General features: G+C 52.9%; 2 protein-coding genes across 3 annotated transcripts in view; both read left to right on the top strand.

Annotated features, from left to right (window-relative positions):
• Positions 1-20,063, top strand: part of SEPTIN12 (septin 12) — a 206,035-nt gene that overhangs the window by 45,388 nt on the left and 140,584 nt on the right. The gene's annotated exons all lie outside the window — the stretch shown is intronic.
• LOC135973852 (zinc finger and SCAN domain-containing protein 20-like) lies at positions 4,707-6,589 on the top strand. Its single transcript, XM_065559015.1, has 2 exons — positions 4,707-5,233; positions 5,894-6,589. Exons 1-2 carry the CDS (start codon positions 4,858-4,860, stop codon positions 6,067-6,069), a joined length of 552 nt encoding a protein of 183 aa, XP_065415087.1. The 5' UTR covers positions 4,707-4,857; the 3' UTR covers positions 6,070-6,589.

The following is a 20,063-nucleotide window of genomic DNA, read 5'->3' as shown; positions in this document are numbered from 1 at the left end:
TCTGTGCTTGTTTACCGGGCCCAGAATCGGTGTTCCACGGCTATAACCTGCCCCATTAACAGCATGATCTCCAAAGCACCAGGGCCTGTGGTTTGATAGAATTCCATGTCCATATCCTCATCACTCTCGCCGCCGCGCTGCCGTAGCCTACTCCTCGCCGCCTGGTTTGGCAGGTTCTGGTTCAGCATAAACCGCACAATAACGTGCGAGGTGTTTACAATGTTCATGACTGCTGTCTTGAGCTGAGCAGGCTCCATGCTTGCCATGGTATGGCGTCTGCACTGTTCACCCAGGAAAAAGGCGCGAAACGGTTGTCTGCCGTTGCTTCCCTGGAGAGTGGGGAGGATGTACCCAGAACCACCCGCGACAAGGTTTTTGGCCCCATCAGGCATTGGGATCTCAACCCAGAATTCCAATGGGCGGAGGAGACTGCGGGAACTATGGGATAGCTATGCGATAGCTACCCACAGTGCAATGCTCTGGAAATCGACGCTAGCCCCGATACATGGACGCACACTGCTGAATTAATGTACTTAGTGTGGCCGCATACATTCGACTTTATACAATCTGTTTCCAAAATTCGAATTATATAAATTTGGATTAATTCCGTAGTGTAGACATACCCTGTGTTTAGTTGGAGACTTTTTCCCCTTTTGAAACAGAAGTCAGTCAGGCTAGTGCTCTGTTATCAACAGCCCAGACAGACAACCTACCATAAGTCCCTAGAACAGTCACTAATTTTAGCCAGTCCTGCTAATCAGTGTAAACAGAACACCAAAGTCCTGGAGGGCCAGAGGGTAGGACCCAAAATCAAGGCCAGGCTACAACTGTCATATTCCCCGATTTGTGATATGCCGGGGAGGAGAGACCTTCCACTAAGCACTAAAGCTCAAGGGGTGCCCACAATATGCTGCATGTTAGAAAGGATTATTGGGTAACCAGATGGACAATGGAACCCGGCAGCATGGTTCGGGCTGGAGTACAGCAGCGCACCTTGGGGTACAAAGCTGGTGCCACAGGAGGTTGGGGGGAGGGGGTGTCTCTGCGTCTGTCTTGTAATTAGAACATCCCCCTACACTCTGATGCTGCGGGGCGGGGTTGGGGGGATGAATCCTGGTGCTAGCACACTCTTTCTCAGCTTTCCTTGCTCCTTTCTGATCCGTGCAAGAGAGAAACACGCAGCGTGAGTCTCAGCATGACTGGAGAGAGCTAGTGGTGAAAGCTAAGCAGGGTTATGGTCGTAAGAGCCATACGCTAGATAACACCAGTATCCGGGCAGGCCAGTTATCCTGGATGGAGCTGCAGTTCTGCTTATTTAGTGGGGGCGGGGGAGATGCACTGTGGAATATAATGTGTGTTCCGGTAGCATCTACCAGCTGAAGAACTCCCAGCAGTTTACAAACAACGAACAGATTTCCCGCTGCCCTGCCTGTATTAATGTGAGTCCCTTCTGCAGATGGGGGAAGGGAAGGGGGACGCATCCCCAAGGCTTCAGTGAGTCAGCAGCAGAGCAGGGGGTAGATCTTGTGTCTTCTGATGTCCAGTCCCCTGCTCTGACCACTAGACCCTGCTCCCTTCATTTCTTTGTGGGGGTGGCAACAGGAAGCACAGGGTGTCTCTGTGGAGCTCTCTAGATGTGCAGGAGGCTGGCCAGGTGGGGCAGACCCAGGACAGGCACCTGAGTTTCTGGATGGGCAATCTTAATATTCTGGTGTGCGTGCTGTGGGATGGGGGGACGTGGGGAGAAGGAGGTTCTCTCCATGCACATGGGTTGCAGCAGGGGGGAGTTACAGACTTCTGAGGTCAGCCCCACAGCTGGTGTCAATTGGTGTAGCTCCGCTGACTTAATGATACTGATTTACAGATCCAGATGTGGTCTGCTCACGCAGGAACAGCCTGGGAGGTTTCTGTGTTTTATTTCTGCTCCTGCTCTGCTCAAATATAAAGCAAGAGGCAAATCGATCCACTGCCGTCACTGGCCAGTTACAGAGAACACAGCGTGCGACCTAGGCAGGGGGCTGTCATTGGTTATCAAAGACGTCAGATAACTAGTTTCAGAAGAAGTAAATGAATTACCTTGCATTTAATTATAAGAAAGGGGTGGGGAAGGCAGCGTTAAGTGCCCAGAACTGGCACACAGGCTTCAGTGTAGCAAACCCCACAACCTGTATCAAGATTAGCTGGAGACTTAAACACACAGTGGAGTCAGTGAAGTTTGCGTACTCCTACCTAAGACAGAAGAGGTGTGTGAGGGTCTTGGGGCTGGCTGTGAGCAGGGGCAGAGGGATGGAAGCGCTGGGTCTGGGTCTGACCGTAGTTTCATGACAGGTCTCTGGACCCTAGCTCTGCTCTGCATGAGTTTCTTGGTCCCTTCTCCTGCAGTTGGGCATAGCTGTGGGGTGTGAGTCCTGGCTCCTGCTTTGGTCTGGAGAGCTGCATTCCTTCACCATTGGGATTCAGCTCACGCTGGCGCCTTAAGAGAAAACCAGAACTGCCAGCTGCCAAACGCCACGGCAGGGCCACCCAGAGGGGGAGCAAGTGGGGCAATTTGCCCCAGGCCCTGGGCCCCGCAGGGGCCCCCACAAGAGTTTTTCGGGGCCCCTGGAGCGGGGTCCTTCACTCGCTCCGGGGGCCCCGGAAAACTCTTGTGGGGCCCGGGGCCCCGGAGCTTCTTCTGCTCTGGGTCTTCGGCGGCAATTCACCGGCGGGGCCCCCCGCCGCCGAAGATCCCGGACCCCCTGAATCCTCTGGGAAGCCCTGCACCATGGTGGCCACCAGCCGATGCCAAGGACCCCCCGAGAGGTGGGAGAGAAACCTCAGACCAGCTCAGCCAGCCCCATGGAGTGCTAGGTGATGGAGAACGTGCTGTGAAAGGTGGGGAGGGGGCGAGTGTGTGGATGTGGGCAGTGTAACTCTGAGACATGGAACTCATGCCAGCTCCTGGGCTACCCCTGCCCTTTGCGGGTGTGTGTATTTCTCACAGGCTTGTCCAGTGCCTTGGGCTTCTCGTCAATATTGAGTGAGATTGAAACTCCTCTAGGTATCCAAGTCCCCAGACGGGGCAGTTCCAGGAGGTGACCAGCTCTCGTGGCCTTTGGCTCCATAACAGCTCTGTGAGGCATGAAAAGTGTCCATGAAATGTAAATACAAGTGGTAGCGGTGGTGCCCTCAGATCTTCCCCATGCCCCCCACTGACTGCAGCCAGCTTCCTCCCAGCACCTCTCCAGGAGGGGCTGCATCTTCTCTCAGCCTTGACTGCTCAAATCTTTATTGCTCTGAGACCCTCCCCCTTAGTCAGAGCTCAGCCTCCTCTCCAGAGGAGAGGAGATGGAAGATGGGGGTGGGGGGAATGGCAGGGGGTAGCTGTGAGAAGTTAGGGTGATGAGGCTATGGGTGGGTAGGGAGGGGCCGTGAGGAGTTGGGGAGACCAGAGTAGGGAGTGGCCATGAGGAGTTGGGGGATGAAGCTCGGGAGGAGGGGGGGGGGGCTGTTCCCAATAATGGTCACTAAATCCAATCCGGGTGTTAAACAAACCAAACTTGTTAGAGAACAAAACGAGCCCAGCTGGAGTGACATTGTGCTAAGCAGAGCTAGCTAGGCCCCAAACCAAGCGACAGGTGGGGCGACCGCCTTTGGATAGAAATGAGGGAAAACCACAGCAAAAAATAAGCGACAATGCTTTATTTTAAGGAATGTTTTAGGGAAATGCTATTTACCTTAGCAGATCATGTCTTTCTCTCAAGTGTACGCTTCTACTGCCCTCAAGTATACGATGCATGTATCATTAGCTTCAATGTAATGTATAAAATGTTTTAAAATAAGGGACGGCTGGCACCCTAAGGGATGAAATAAGGGATGGTCCCTTGAAATAAGGGATTGGTGGTCACCCTAGACGGGGTATTGTTTAATAGACCATAGAGTTTTCTAAAGTCTCTCATTTGACTTGTGGCTCGAAAGCTGTCTCCCTCAACCAGAAATTCCCCCTGTACTATGGGAGGTCTCTATACTTGGAGGAAAGCCAGTTCTCGCTGCCTGCCCCTACCCCTCCTTCTCCTCGGTACCCCTGGGCTTCCATTCCACACTGCACTACTTCCCAAGCCAGCCTGGGCCTGCCTCAGCCCCCAGCTGGCACTCTGCTCTTGCACTGCTTCCTTCTCACCCAGCATAGTCCTTCCCACCACCAAGGGGACAGGGTCTCTTTTTTCCAACCTGTCTTTGATGAACTCTAGGATCTGATCCAAAGCCCATTCCGGTCAATGGGAGTCTTTCCATTCCCTCCGGTAGGCTTTGGATCAGACCCTAAGGCCTTGGCCACACTTGCGAGTTACAGCTCTGTAAAGGCTCCCCCAGCGCTGTAACTCACTCCCGTCCACACTGGCAAGGCATTTGCAGCGCTGTATCTCCGTGGTTGCAGCGCTGCATGTACACCACCTCTCCGAGAGGAATAGCAAGTATTGCGCAGCCACTGCAGCGCTGCGGCGCCAGTGTGGCCGCCCAATGCGCTGTGAATGGCCTCCAGAATTATTCGGCAGTATCCCACAATGCCTGTTCTAGCCACTCTGGTCATCAATTCAAACTCTACTGCCCTGGCCTCAGGTAACCAACTATGTGGCCCACCCTTTACATTCCCCGGGAATTTTAAAAATCCCCTTCCTGTTTGCTCAGCCCGGCGTGGCGTGGAGTGCTATCAGTAAATCTTTCCAGGTGACCGTGCCTCCACGTGCCAAGCGAGCCCCAGCATGGAGCAATGGCGAGTTGCTGGACCTCATCAGTGTTTGGGGGGAGGAAGCTGTACAATCCCAGCTATGCTCCAGACGTAGGAATTACGATACCTTCTGGAAGGTATCAAAGGACACGATGGAAAGGGGCCATGACCAGAACGCCCTGCAGTGCAGGATTAAAGTGAAGGAGCTGCGGAGTGCCTACCGCAAAGCCCGCGACGCAAACGGCTGCTCGTGTACTCCCCCAGCGACCTGCCGATTCTACAAAGAGCTGGATGCGATACTTGGGGTTAACCCCACCTCCACTCCGAGCATCACCATGGACACTTCAGAGCCGGTGGGGGGAGAGGAGGAGGAGGAGGAGGAAAATGGGAGTGATGGTGGTGGGCCGGATGGAGACACCCCGGAATCCCTGGAGCCATGCAGCCAGGAGCTCTTCTCGAGCCAGGAGGAAGGTAGCCAGTCGCAGCGGCTGGTATTTGGTGGAGGACAAACAGAAGAGCAGGTTCCCGGTAAGCGTGTTTTTTTTCGGGATGGAATTTTTTCGGTGCAGGCTCTTTGGGAGAGGAGGGTTAGGCATGCATGCCTAGATGCGGAATAGTGCATTGATGTGGTTTATCACATCGCGGTAATCGGCCTCGGTAATCTCCTCGAATGTCTCATCCAGAACGTGTGCAATGCGCTTGCGCAGGTTTATCGGGAGAGCCACCGTGGTCCTTGTCCCAGCCAGGCTAACGTGTCCGCGTCACTGTGCCATGAGGGGCGGGGGGACCATTGCTGCACACAGGCAAGCTGCATATGGGCCAGGGCGGAAGCCGCATTGCAGTAGAAGACCCTCCCTTGCTTCCCAGGTCACCCTCAGCAGTGAGATATCGTCCAGGATGAACGCCTGTGGAAAATGTTGGGACAGTGTTCAGTGTAGGTGCCCCCTGAAGCTGTTGGCTCTCCCCAAGGCACAGAAACCCAGAGGACAGTGCAGCCCTGAAACAATCAGTCCCCCTTACTCACCATTTTGAGGCTCTCGTGGGATATGTGTGCTCTGTTTCGGACGGGAAAATTATGCTATTGTGTAGACCCTGTGTGTTTTCTACTCCTTAAGTGCTGGGGGAATCATTACTCTGTCTGGTATAAACAATGCTACCTCTGTTAAATGTTGCATTTTGCCTATACAGCTGCATCAACCTTGAGTCCTCAGCCGTCCCTCTTATCGCCTGCTCAGAGACTGCAAAGACTCAGGAAGAGACTGCGAAAAAGCAAAGAAGACATGCTGCAAGAAGTGATGCGGCAATCTATTAAAGAGAATGAGAAAGCACAGAACTGGAGGGAGAGAGAAAGCAGGATCCGCTAGGAAAATGCAGCACACCAGTGGCAAAGCACGGCGCACCGGCAGCAAAGCACTGATAGGCTCATCAGCATCCTGGAGTGCCAAGCAGACGCTATCCAGGAGCTGCTAGCCATGCAGAAAGAGGAGCAGTACCGCAAACGCCACCCCCCCCTACAGCCCTTGTCCCAAAACTCTTTCCGTTGTGCCCCACTGTCACCTCCAACCCACTTTCCCCAACTTCCGTGTTCTTCACGCCACCCGCTGCCTCCAACACCAGTATCTTCACCACCCAGCCCTGAAAACCACGACCCTTACCCTCTGCACTCAACCCCCATCACCATGCAGTATAGCTGTCCTGAAGTGCAGCACTCACTGCACAGCACACCAGACAGGACATACGCGAATCTGTGATTGTACTGTTCCCCACTCCACCCCCTTGTTTCTTTTCAATTAATAATTTTTTTTTCTTTTCAATAAATGGATTTTTTGGCTTTGAAAACATTCTTTATTATTGCATAAAGTAAAAGACTCCTTAGCCCAGGAAATAAACAGGCACTGCAAGTCTGCTTGTCTGCTAAGGAGACACTGATTCCTAAAGATTGGCACTACTGCACTTCACTCCCATGCAGGGCACCAGATATCACTGCTGGTTTTCAGCTTCAAATTGCTCCCTCAAGGCATCCCTAATCCTTGCAGCCCCACGCTGGGCCCCTGTAATAGCCCTGCTCTCTGGCTGTGCAAATTCAGCCTCCAGGTGTTGAACCTCAGAGCTCCATGCCTGAGTGAAGCTTTCACCCTTCCCTTCACAAATATTATGGAGGGCACAGCACACGGATATAACCGCGGGGATGCTGTTTTCGGCCAAGTCCAGCTTCCCATACAGAGATCACCAGTGGGCCTTTAAACGGCCAAAGGCACACTCCACAGTCATTCGGCACCGGCTATAGTTGAGACATTCCTTGCTGCTGTCAAGGCTCCCTGTATAGGGTTTCATGAGCCACAGCATTAACGGGTAAGCGGAATCTCCAAGGATCACAATGGGCATTTCAACTTCCCCTACCGTGATCTTCTGCTCTGGGAAAAAAGTCCCAGCCAGCATCTTCCTGAACAGCCAAGTGTTCCAAAAGATGCGTGCGTCATGCACCTTTCCGGGCCAGCCTGTGTTAATGTCAATGAAACGCCCACGGTGATCCACAAGCGCCTGGAGAACCATAGAGAAATACCCCTTCTGATTAACGTATTCGGATCCTAGTGCCAGAATAGGAATGTGCGTCCCATCTATCGCCCCTCCACAGTTAGGGAACCCCATTTGTGCAAAGCCATCCACTATTTCCTGCACGTTACCCAGAGTCACAGTTCTTCTGAGTAGGATGCGATTAATGGCCTTGCAAACTTGCATCAACACGATTCCAACGGTCGACTTTCCCACTCCAAACTGGTTTGCGACCGACCGGTAGCTGTCTGGAGTTGCCAGCTTCCAAATTGCAATAGCCACCCGCTTCTCCACTGGCAGGGCAGCTCTCAATCTCGTGTCCTTGCGCCGCAGGGTGGGGGCGAGCTCCTCACACAGTCCCATGAAACTGGCTTTTCTCATCCGAAAGTTCTGCAGCCACTGCTCGTCATCCCAGACATCCATGACGATGTGATCCCACCACTCGGTGCTTGTTTCCCGAGCCCAAAAGCAGCGTTCCACGGTGTTGAGCATGTCCATGAATGCCAGAGGCAATTTTGTGTCGTACGTGTTACGCGGCTCGATAGCATCGTCGGACTCCTCACCCTCACTCTCACTGTCACTTTGGATCTTAAGGAATAGTTCGACAGCCAAACGTGACGTGCTGGCGAGACTCGTCAGCATACGCCTCACCAGTTCGGACTCCATTTCCCACAGACAGATCGTGCTGCACAGAAACCGTTGAAAGATGGCGCCAAAGGTGGATGGAAACAAAGGGATTTCTGGGATGCGAAGTGATGCATCACGGGGCATTGGGACAGGACCCAGAAGCCCCTGCACCCACACGCCCTTCCCACAACGCACGGCGCCAGAATGGGAAAAGGTGCTCTGTGGGATAGCTGCCCATAATGCACCGCTCCCAATAGCGCTGCAATTGCCGCAAATGTGGCCACGACAGTGCGCTGGGCAGCTGTCAGTGTGGACAGACTGTAGCGCTTTCCCTACTCAACTGCACGAAGTCAGGTTTAACTCACAGCGCTGTACATCTGCAAGTGTAGCCAAGGCCTAAGTGATTTTAGAACAGCAATGTGGTGATGGGTCTTTCCAGGGCCAGTGCAAGGATATTTTGCGCCCTAGGCGAAACTTCCACCTTGCGCCCCCCCGTAACATTGGTTCATTGAGGGGCAAATCCCAACGAGCCTTTATAGACGCCAGGGGCCAGCCTGCCCAGGGGCTGCTCCCCAGGCCAGGTTCCCCCCTCCCTGCCCCCTGAACTCCCCTGGAGGGTGCACAGCCCTCCCGCGAGCCCTCCCCACCCCACCCTGGCGGCCCCCACCCCGAGTCCACTCACTGGCTTTGCCAGGCTTGGGCCGCTGCAGCAGCTCGGCAGGGAGGAGCTGCCTTCTGGGGGCTCCTGCAACAGGAGCCACAGAGCCCGAGCGCAGCGAGGGGGGAACCGAGGGGGTGCACAGGGGCCTCTGCCTGCATGCATCTGCTGCAGTCCGCAGGGACCCCCCGGGGGGCGCCAGGCCGCAGCCTGGGCAGGAGGGGCGGGGGGGGGTGGCTGCTTCCCGCTAGCGGCGCCACCGCCTTTGCAGGGCTCCTGCCCCCCTTCACCGCGCCAGCTCCTCCATGGCTGGGGCTCACCGGCCCTGCAAGCCCTATGCAGTATTATTAAACTGGTGCCCCTATGCCCAATGGCAGCCTGAGCTTGCAGCCTGGTGGGAGCGGAGGTGGGGGCAGAGGGACAAGGCAGAAAGAATAACAAGACGCCCAGCCCGCCTCACGGTCGCGGAGAGTCACAGTTCCCCGCAGAGACCCCTGTATCCTCTCCCTCACGCAGAATGGACATGCAGAAGGTACCTAATTAAAAGCACTAAAGTTGGGAATAAAAAATGTCAGTCACAGGTTTTTTGATATGCCCTGAAGTTTGTCAAACATTTATTTGCAAAAACTTTGTAGTAAGGGTGAGTCAGCTGTCTTGCTGAAGACAACTTCAAATATTATGGAATACATGATGCAGCTCTTCTCTGTTTTACATTTTCTTAATCAGTATTTCTAAGATGATTTTATATTTTAAATGTTTTCTTAAGCCTTCATAAAGTAATCGTTCCACATTACTACATATTTAACTCACTGAAACAGACATTATTTTAAATTAATCAGTCACAGAGATTTAGTGTGTTCATAACAATGTTCATTGCTTTTAGAAAAAGGGAACACTAATTTACTGTGTGTGATCTCCATAACAATACACGTTTATGAAATTTCACCAACTTTAAAAAATATGTTTCCAAAGATTTTAGGCATAACAAAGGATTTTATATCTTACTAAGGTACTGATTTTACTTAAAACTAGTTCATCAGATAGTCAGAAGTAAAGAAAGGGAAACCCTGTCCAGCTATCTGGAAGCAAAGAGCTGTTGCTTCCTTCAGTGGGGGGGTGGAGAGGAGGGGGGTGAAGGGAGAAATGGATGGACAGAAAGGACAGGAAGACTTTGGAAGTAAGTTTTTTTTACTATAGTAATTAAAATGTGTATTTTGGATAAGGGTGGTCTTTTGAAGAATTTATGTAAAAAAAACATGTCTGAAGATCCAAGCATTTAAGGCTAAAGATGATTGTGCATCTAAAAATCTATGCAAGGATTTTTTAGAGATGTGATTTTATAATCTTCACCAACTAGGGTGACCAGACGTCCCGATTTTATCGGGACTGTCCTGATATTTGCTTGTTTGTCCTGCGTCCCGACCAATGTTACATTGGGACACCGGACAAACAAGCAAAGGCTCCGAGACCAATGTTAGGTCGGGACACTGGACAAACAAGCAAAGGCTCCGGATCCCGGAAGGGCTTGTACCCCTCCCCCCCCCGCCCCTACTCCGACCCCTTCTCCCCCCATTGGCTCCCTCCCCAAATTCCCGCCTCTTCCCCAAGCACGCCATTCCTCCTTCCTCCACAAGTGCTGGAGGGAGGTCCCGGAGACGCAGGGGGAGCGCGGGGTCGGGGTGAGTGAGAGTCCGGCCTGGCCCCGAGTGCAGGCAGGACTCAGTTGGGCGGTATCTGGAGGGAGAGTAGGGGAGTGGCCCATAGGGCCAGGCAGCGGCTGTTCTCCCCACCTGGCAGCGGGACTTGGGAGCAGCCGCTGCTGCAGTTCCTATTGCCGCTGGGGGAGAAAGCGGCCATGGCGCTCGGCGGCTGCGGCTCTGGCGCCCGGGCCCGAACCCCCCGAGCCCGGGCCTGTTGCGGGGACCCAGCAGCGCACGCTGCGCCCAGCCCCTGGCCAGTCGCGTCTGGGCTGGCTGCCCAGCTGGTGCAATCCCGCGGCGGCCCCGGGGCGGAGGCATCGGCAGCCCAGCCCCGATCGTTCCCCTGCGGGACCAGAGCGGGACAGGGGGGGCTGGGGCCTACTGCCCCCACTCTGGGGCCGCCCGCGGGATTGCACCAGCTGGGCAGCCAGCTCTGCGCCCCCCCCCACGCCTACCCCCTCCCCCTCCCCCCCCTCCCCCCCCGCGCGTCCTGATATTTGACCTGGGTGATCTGGTCACCCTATCACCAACTCACTAATGAAATATTTTTAAAGCAAATTTTAAACTAAGGTCCTGTAGACTGACATGTTCTGAGTAAATATTACAGTCATGTACAACTGTTTTTGTCAGTACATTCAGAAACTGACAGTAGATACCTGGGGGTTGGCAAATGCCTGTTAAATGTCTTCATTACTCCTTGAATGGCTCTTTAACAGTTTCAGCGTTGTGCGAATAGGTCTGGCAGGCTGGAGACTGTTTCTCTTTTAACTACTAGATCCCCTTCCCAGGAAGACTCAGAGCCTGCTGGAAGGGTCAGAACAGGACTAGGAAAACCAGTGGGGTGGACACTAAGACCCAGTGGTGCCCCAAATTTTCAGGTGCCCTACGCAGCTGCCTATGCCTGAGGACTGCTCCTGGTGCCCCCAACCACTTGCCGCCCTAGGCCGCTGCCTAGTTCGCCTAGTGGTTGCACCGGCCCTGGGTCTTTCATTAGCAGGACGGTCCCTTTCTGAGCACCTGTAAACAGAAATTGCAGCTTTAACCATCTCCTTTCCCCACCTCCAGCAGTTTCTGTGTGTAGAAGGCACATCATGGATTCTACAAAATAAAACGACTTCTAGGATCAGTGCAGCATCCTAAAGCCATTATGTACAAGTTCAGAAGTGTGATACAGAATGGCAGCCCAAGTGTCCCAGCGCAGTGTGACTATCGAGGTTCATCCAAACATTATCTTCCTATGAAATCTGAATGCAGAGTCCTGTCTGAGACGCTGGCCAGCATGTGTGCATGGAAAGGATGGAACCTGGTGTAAGAGCAGTGGGGCTATTCCTTGCTGCTTCAAAAATGATCATGTCTAAGGTGTTGGATGGGTCATAACGAGTCCCCCTTGATATGTCATTATTGCCTCAGAGTTTCAAGTGTTCCATCTTCATGGTAGCATTAGGTGACTCTGCACCTAGCTATGTATTTCAGATTTTCTTCCATCTCTTCACTATGTGAGATGGGAGCCCAGTGACTGCAGCCCAGCCTCTCCAATAGCTCCAAGAGATGACCCTGCCCATTTTGGAAGGTGTTTCCCTTGACACCATGAATTCATTTTCTTGTTGGAAAGAGGGTTTCCCTCTGGTTATCTGTTAAAGTAGGGGTTCTCAAACTGGGGGTTGGGACCCCTCAGGGGGTCGCGAGGTTATTCCATGGGGTGTCGTAAGCTGTCAGCCTCCACCCCAAACCCCACTTTGAATCCAGCATTTATAATGGTGTTAAATATATTAAAAAGTGTTTTTAATTCATAAGGGGAGGTCGCACTCAGAGGCTTGCTATGTGAAAGGGGTCACCAGTACAAAAGTTTGAGAACCACTCTGTTAAAGGTCATTAACAAGGCACCTAATGCCCTTGTTCAGTACCCTCCTGGCCTCTCTGTGGGCATGGCATTGTCTTGCCCCAGCCTTGGCATAGAGAGTGCTCTGAGCCTGCAGGGTCCTTAGCCCTGTACGAGGATGGTAACGCTAATCTGAGTGGGGTAACTTGGTTGGCAGAACATCAGGCCTTTCATTGGAGGCCTGGAGACCAAGTCCTTGTTCAGCTGCTTTGCTCTTGGTTCATAAGGGGCCTTTCTGGGGGAATCTCAATGATACCTACAGTTGTCAGCTGGAGGGCTGAGCTTAGGGGGAGACCAGCAATACCCCTGCTCCTAGAAATGACTGTCTTCTCAGGACTCCTGCTGGTTGAGCGCAGGCTTCCCAAGAGAGATTGGTGATTACGGGCCAACTTGCCCCTTCTCCAGACTCAGCATATTCCAGCTGGGGTTATATTGACTGTCTGAGGAGCTCAGAGCGGAGTTAACCCCAGCTGAGCTCATGGTGGAATGGAACCGTGGACCTGAGGAGCTTGCTGCTCTTCTAGCCACCACCGTCCTCTGCTTGTCTACAAGGCTACGTACTAGCCATTGTCTGCGGAAGTTCTACCAGATCATATCAAACTCCGACCTGAGACCTTTTCAAACTATAGCTTGTTTCCATGCAAACCTAATCTAATCAGCTCTCTGCATTCACACGGTTTGCTGTTAGTGGAGAGGCATGTAATTAACAATTATAAACAATCAAATGCCATGCGTCTACCAAGCTGTAATTCACATGGGGCAAATGTATATATAATTTCAGTCCATCTGCTCAACAGAACAGAAACGATCACCACACTGGGTGAAGCCTGGAGAACTTGGGGTGGGGGGCGTTAAAGAGTGTGTGTGTGTGTGTGTGTGTGCGCATGCACCCCACAGGGGACTGCCTTGGAGCAGGTGCTACCAGGCACTAAGGAATGATGCAGAAAACAGTGCCACAGTGGCTAAGCCCCTCTATCTGTGCGCGTGACCCTGCAGTGTGTCGACCTGTCTCGGTCCTCTGCTGACCTGTCACTCTGTGCAGAGTGCTGGCTGGTCTCTAATATCAGTGGGGCCACCTGGAACCCCAGATCCCACCATCTCCAAAGCGAGGCAGTTCCTGCTGGTGAAGTACCCCCCACTCCATGACTGTCAGCACCTTCCTGTTCAGCCTCTCATCCTGGTTCCTTCACCATCACCCCCTTACATGCGTTGCCAACATGCTGTACCACAGGTCTCTTGCTACCACCTCACATTCCCACTTGTGCTCCTTGTAGCCTGGCCAGGTGGGACCATCGTGGGGAGCGTCATGTGCGTAGGGCAGCTGGAGGCCCAGCCTTGGGTGGCAAGAGAGCTGGAAGGAGCCCTATGCATCTCACTCTGCAGAAGACCCAACTAGGGCCGTCCTTACCCATACGCAAACTACGCAGCTGCAAAGGGCACCAGGAAATTTGGGGCACCAAATTGCCCCAAATTTCCTGGTGTCCTACGCAGCGGCAAGCCTGATCCCCCCTGGCTGGCTGAGCCGGCCAGGAAAGCTGCCCCCGCCCCGCCTCTTCCCACTCCTGCTCCGCCCCAGACCCACCCCCACTCCACCCCTTCCCCTGAGCTACGTCCCAGGGCACTGCAGCAGGTGTTGGGTGTGCCCTGCACTCACCAGGCGGCGGGAAGTCGAGTGACCCGTCCCCAGCCCACTCCACTTTGCCGGCTCGTACTGGGAGGTGGGTTTTCCCCCCTGTCTCCCCCCCTGCGTGGAGGCCTGGGGCCAGCCCCCTCCTCCCCATGGGGGGTCTGCATAGGGCACCACAATGTCTAGGGATGGCCCTGGACCCAACACAACCTTGGGTCACTTCAGCTGGTGGCTCTTTGGCTCCAATACAAGTTCAGCCCCTCCCTCTACCATGGAGCAGACTCAGGGTGTAAGTCAGTGCTGTAGTCCGTCTGCTTCATTCTCTTCCTCTGTTGTCTCACTCTGTCCCACTTCACCTTCTCTGCTTCTGCTCCATTCCCCCTGTCTCCTCTTCACCAGGCCTCACTTTCCTCCTGCTCCTCCCTCCATCCTCCCTCTATCCTTCACCCTGTCCCTTTCTCCCTCCTCTTTAGCTGTCTTCTTTCTCTGACCTTCAGCCGCAGCTGGTCTTGTCCATCTCTATCTGACTCTGCTCTTCTGAATGCAGGCCCCTGCACCAAGTCTCGAAGGCACCCGCCGGCTCCGGCTGACCCTGGGTTGGAACAGCCGATGTTTGCATATGGCTAGCATGCTGTGTGAAATGAGATGACAGCATCCCGATGGGACCTGCTCTCCTCTGCTAATGCAAGAAGACAAGCTGCCTCTTCAGGCAGAGCTGCCTTCTCTGACAATTTCTCACCCACAAAACCATTCTCCTTCCGCAGCTCTTCATAGCAGTTACCTAACTCAGAGGCCCTGGGAAACCACTGGAGGAGAAGTGAAGTTAGCCGATGAGGGGATGTCTACACTGCAATTAAAACCTGCAGCTGGCCTGTGCCAGCTGCCTTGGGCTCAGACTGGGGGGGCTGCTTAATTGTACTCAGACAGGGGGAGGGATAGCCTGCTAAACCCGGGGTTGTGAGTTCAATGCTTGAGTGGGCCACTTAGGGATCTGGGGCAAAAATCAGTACTTGGTCCTGCTAGTGAAGGCAGAGGGCTGGACTGGATGACCTTTTGGGGTCCCTTCCAGCTCTATGAGATAGATATATCTCCACATATTTATATTTTATTTTTTTTATAATTGCCATGAGCTCTGGGGGGCCCTCCCACCTTGCAGGGTCCTAGAGCCTGGGCTCCAGAACAAGCCCAAACATCTACACCTCAATAAAACAGCCCTGGGGCCAGAGCCCTGCAAGCCCGAGTCTGCTGGCATGGGCCAGCTGCAGGCTTTTAACTGCAGTGTAGACACGCTGAATGGCTTAGCACTGGTGTGCAGCTAGGAGGACAGAGTGCAGAAGGGGGTGGGCATTGCCTCTTTCCAAGTATACGCAGGGGAATACTAGCTATAGGGAACTGTTATCTCTGTCCCTGTGTAACACCGACAAACCCCGGTCGTTGTTCAAGTGGGATCGAACCTGGGACCTCTAGAGCTAAATACACAAGCCTCTACTGCAGGGGTGGCCAACCTGAGCCTGGGAAAGAGCTAGAATTTACCAATGTACATTGCCCGGTAATATGTCAGTAGCCCCCCCTCAGCTCCCACCCCACTCCCAGTGCTTCCTGTCCACCAGCAGCCCCACTGATCAGCACCTCCCACTCCCTCTGCACCTCCCGACCAGCTGTTTCGTGGCATGCAGGTGGCTTGGGGGTGGATGGGAGGAGCGAGGGCACTGCAGGCTCAGGGGAGGGGGTGGAAAGGGGTGGAGTGGGGGCAGGGCTTGTGGCAGAGCTAGGGGTTGAGCAGTGAGCACCCCCCGGCACATTGGAAAGTTGGTGCCTGTAGCTCCAGCCCCGGAGTCGGTGCCTATACAAGGAGCCGCATATTAATTTCTGAAGAGCCGCATGTGGCTCCGGAGCCACAGGTTGGCTACCCCTGATCTAGTGCATGAGCTAAAAGTCACGTGGCCTTTAGCTAAGGCTTTAGCAGACTCATTAATCTCTAAGTGGTGTCATTGCCACTAGAGGGGACAAAGCATCACACCCAGGAGATGTGTGGGTTACAACTGCACCCGGGGCATGTGGAGCCTACCGCAGTCACAGGGAGCATGGATTTTAATCCTGCTGGCCTGCATTTATGTGTGGCAGTCAGTCGCTGCAAGGCTGATGTCTGGCACTAGCTTATTGGTGTGTGGATCTTCTTGCACTCTGGTTGCGAGGGTGAAATCTGGCACTGGAGTGCTGCTCTATGTAAATGATGCATTCAAACCCTGTGACTGTGAACTCCAGCCCTAGTGCAGTGGTGTGTCTATCCTGCTACCCCCGGGCTGTGTGAACTCTGGCACTGGCGCGCTGGGGTGTGGATCCCTCTGGACTAAGCGCAGAATCCACACGTATGCACCTGGAAGCCCCCAACAGTGCTAAGCTGGCAAGGAGGGAAAGGTACAAGTGACCACACATGCCTCACTAGCCATGTGTAGTGCATTGCTCGTGACCTTTGACCCTGCGAGAGAATATCCTGCCACCTCTGATTAATTCTGGGGAGTCAATGTTAAAATTCTTGCCTTCCTCGCCCGGTGAGATCACCACAGGGTCCAGAAAGATACATGCTGTCGAACAGCAGAGAAAGAACGTCAACTCTCCCTTTACTCCCTTCTCCTCTTCATGGCTTCATGGCTCAGAATTTCCCAGGCACTTGAAATACACCCCTGTGCAGAAAACCAGCACCTGGCATGCGTCCCATCTAAACCCTATTTTGAGAAGTTAGTGGTGCCAAGGGCGTGGGCTGGCCCTTTACGCTGGCGAAACTTCCCCCTTGAACTCTCATCCCATCAGCTCTCCATGCTGTTTTCAGCAACTTTGGGGTTAAGTGGAGCATAGACACTTCCCAGTTAAGCCTCTTTCCCACCTAGTCTGGTCTATATCTAAAACTAAGGGTACGTCTACACTACCCACCGGATTGGCGGGTAGTGATCGATCTATCGGGGATCGATTTATTGCGTCTAGTGTAGACGCGATAAAATCGATCCCCGATCGCTCTGCCGTTGACTCCAGAACTCATAGACTTTAAGGTCAGAAGGGATCATTATGATCATCTAGTCTGACCTCCCGCATGATGCGGGCCACAAAAGCTGACCCACCCACTCCACCACGATGAGAGGCGGAAGCGGAGTCGACAGGGGAGCGGCAGCGGTCAACTCGCCGCCGTCCTCATGGCCAGGTAAATCGACCTAAGATACGCCGACTTCAGCTACGCTATTCACGTAGCTGAAGTTGCGTATCTTAGGTCGACCCCCTCCTCTCCCCCAGTGTAGACCTAGCCTTAGATCAATCTGGCTACATTGCTCAGGGCTGTGAAAAATGGTGCACCCTGCGCAGGGCCAGCTTTAGCAGGTGCGGAGCCCCACGCCGGGACACAAATTGTCCCCCCCCCCGTGCCCCGACTCCGCCCCCTCCCTGCCCCATTGGATCCCTCCCCAAATCCCCGCCTCTTCCCCAAGCACGCCACATTCCTCCTCCTCACCCCTCCCTCCCAGGCTTGCGCTGATCAGCTGTATGGCGGCGCAAGCGCTGGAGGGAGGGGGAGAAGCAGGACACGGCTTTTTTTCTTTTTTCCCGCTCCGCTGACAGCCCCGGATGTTGCGGGGCCCTCTTAGGAGTGGGGCCCCATTCCGGGGAATCGGCCAAATCGACTTAATGCCGGCCCTGACCCTGCGTGACGGAGTGAGGTCGACCCAACCCCCATTGCAGACTCAGCAGAAGAATTCTTCCAGGCTACCTCCTAAGAGAGGTGGTTTAACTACAGCGATGGGGAAAAAACCTTCCCTTGATTGTGGGGAAATGTCAACATTGTCAGCACTACAGCTGCAGCCCTGTAGCTGGGCTACTGTAGTGTCACCATACCCTGAGTTGCCTTCTCTAGCTATTTGGAGGACTGGTCATATGGTCCATTCCCCAGCTAGGACTGGCCAAAAATTCAGTCCAAACTGTGTTTCGCCATTTAATAAAAAAAAAAAAATTACCAAAATTTTTGCCAAGTATCTGCTTTTAGTGGAGAATTTAGATGTTCTTTTTTTGGTTAAACAACAGAACCAAAATAGGTAGAGTCTGAAATGCTGCCTCAGTACTTCATAGGGGTTGTAGTTCAGATGCCTCATGTCCCATTCTTCCCAGTCTTCATATCTTATGGCACACTGCGTAGTAGAGAGAGAGAATGAGCCTGGAGCACTGGGCCTGGTGCAGGATCTGAGACCTGAACCAGAGGCTGTGAACCAAAGTCAGGTCATGTATTAAAGCAGATGCTCACAAGTACACCTCCCTCCTTGCCAGTACATGAACTTGGCAAAGTTGTTGCTAGTTTACTAGGCACTAGATATTTATGTCAATGTATTTCAGCTAGTACAGCTACATCCCAATGTAGTACGAGATAAGGTGGTTTGACAAAACAGTGAATCAGGATGTTGTGTCCAAGATATCTGTTACCTCCCCTTGTTCCTATCAGATGTCATGAAATAGGTAAGGCGGTGTGGAAGTTGTGTATGTTAGCTTTTTCTTAAATAAGTAAATGAATGGAGATATCCTATCTCTTAGAACTGTAAGGGACCATTGAGTCCAGCCCCCTGCCTTCATTAGCAGGACCAAATACTGATTTTGCTCCAGATCCCTAAGTGGCCCCCTCAAGGATTGAACTCACAACCCGGAGTTCAGCAGGCCAGTGCTCAAACCACTGAGCTATCCCTCCCCCCTTAGTCTATAAATGTCAGGGTACTTCACCTTCATTCTTTGTTTGGCGGAGGGAGCAGTGGACAGTCCCACTGCTGACTGAGCCATTCTCTGCCACGGGGCACTCATGTGTTAGCCTACATGTAACCATGGAGCCAAGGTGCTAGGACTGTGTTTTGACGGCCATAAACCTGGCCAAGTGCCTTGTCACCGAACCGTGCCTGTGGTCGTCTTTATGAGTAACATCGAAGTGCAGCATGTTAATTCAGCAGACTATCTACTAATAACACTGATGCTTCAAGGACAGAAGTACTGAGCAGCCTAAACAGCGTTACTGAGGTAACGACATCCCAGCCTTCAGCACTTAACAACGCTGGGTAATACTCTTGAGGTCTGATAAACCAGATACGTGCACAGAGCTGGACAGAACATTGAAAGAACACACACACACATGCCAACTGACAACACGCTGCAGCGATAGGCCTGTCATGCTGCACCACCTCCCCTCTGAGAGGGGAGAAAGTGGTGCATCATGGGAGATGTCATTCAACTAGGCAGCCCAGATTAAAGAGGGGAACAGGACCATGAGGCACTGCGGTGACATTTCGGAATTGAAATATTTCAGTTTTCAATTTTTTGCTGAAAAGTCACAATCTTCTGCCGAGGAAAACCCTGCATTCTCCAGCCAGCTCTACTGCTGTCTTCATGGCCTGCATTCACTCTTTGAAGATGTACTGTCTCCCTATCACAATTGAATGGAATAACCTTTCCAGTGGTTGCAGTCCAAGTAGCTCTGTGGGGGCAGGAAGTGCCCTTTGCTATATATTTGGTAGCGCCTAAAAACCAATTAGGTCAGGGCCCCACACTGCTAGGCACTGTAAACTTAGAAATGTTGAGGAAGAATAATTCACAAAAACTTAGTGGAAAGCTTCAAGTAATGAGAGCTCAAGAAAATCGCCATCTTGGACAGGAAAAGACCAAATTTGGTTTTTTACTCTGTTACAGGTTATCTGCCCAGCTCTGCTGTTGTGGGCCAAACATGCTGACAATGTCCCAGAAGGCTGTCTGTCTGCTGAGCACAGCAGGAGCTGTGCTTCCATGAAGCAGCTGGTATATTATGACCAAGGTAGCGTTGGTGGAAAGCATACATAGCTGCCGCCGTTGGAGAATGTCAGTCCCACAACAGGAGACGACAGCTGCTGTGGTGTAGAGCTTAATCAATGCTCTTAGGAAACAAAGGGTTGATCTGATGAACAGTAATCTTCATGGGCTGAGATGTTTGACCTTCAAATGATGTATAGGACCGAGCATTTGAGGCACACTCATCAGTATGGGGAGCCTGTAGCTTTGCAGAGAGCAATTCAGCCTGCAGGCCTCTCATGAGATAAACCACTTGTCTTGAGTCTCTTCATGAAAACTGGTCCGTCACTAAGCGCTGTGTGTAGGTGACAAAGGCCCTCTTCCTCTCTGGGGTTTTGTTTGTGATCACGTCTAAAAGGGGGAGATCAATTGTGGTTTTGGCATCTAAGCGAGTACCTTGCTGAGAGAAATTGACTGACATCTGGTACATCTCTCTCTCCCCCATTCCCTCCTCTCCCCTGGAGCAGGTTGGATGT

Source organism: Chrysemys picta, chromosome 10 (assembly GCF_011386835.1).
Source record: "Chrysemys picta bellii isolate R12L10 chromosome 10, ASM1138683v2, whole genome shotgun sequence".
Lineage (NCBI taxonomy): Eukaryota > Metazoa > Chordata > Testudines > Emydidae > Chrysemys > Chrysemys picta.
This window is presented reverse-complemented; position numbering and strand designations above follow the sequence as displayed.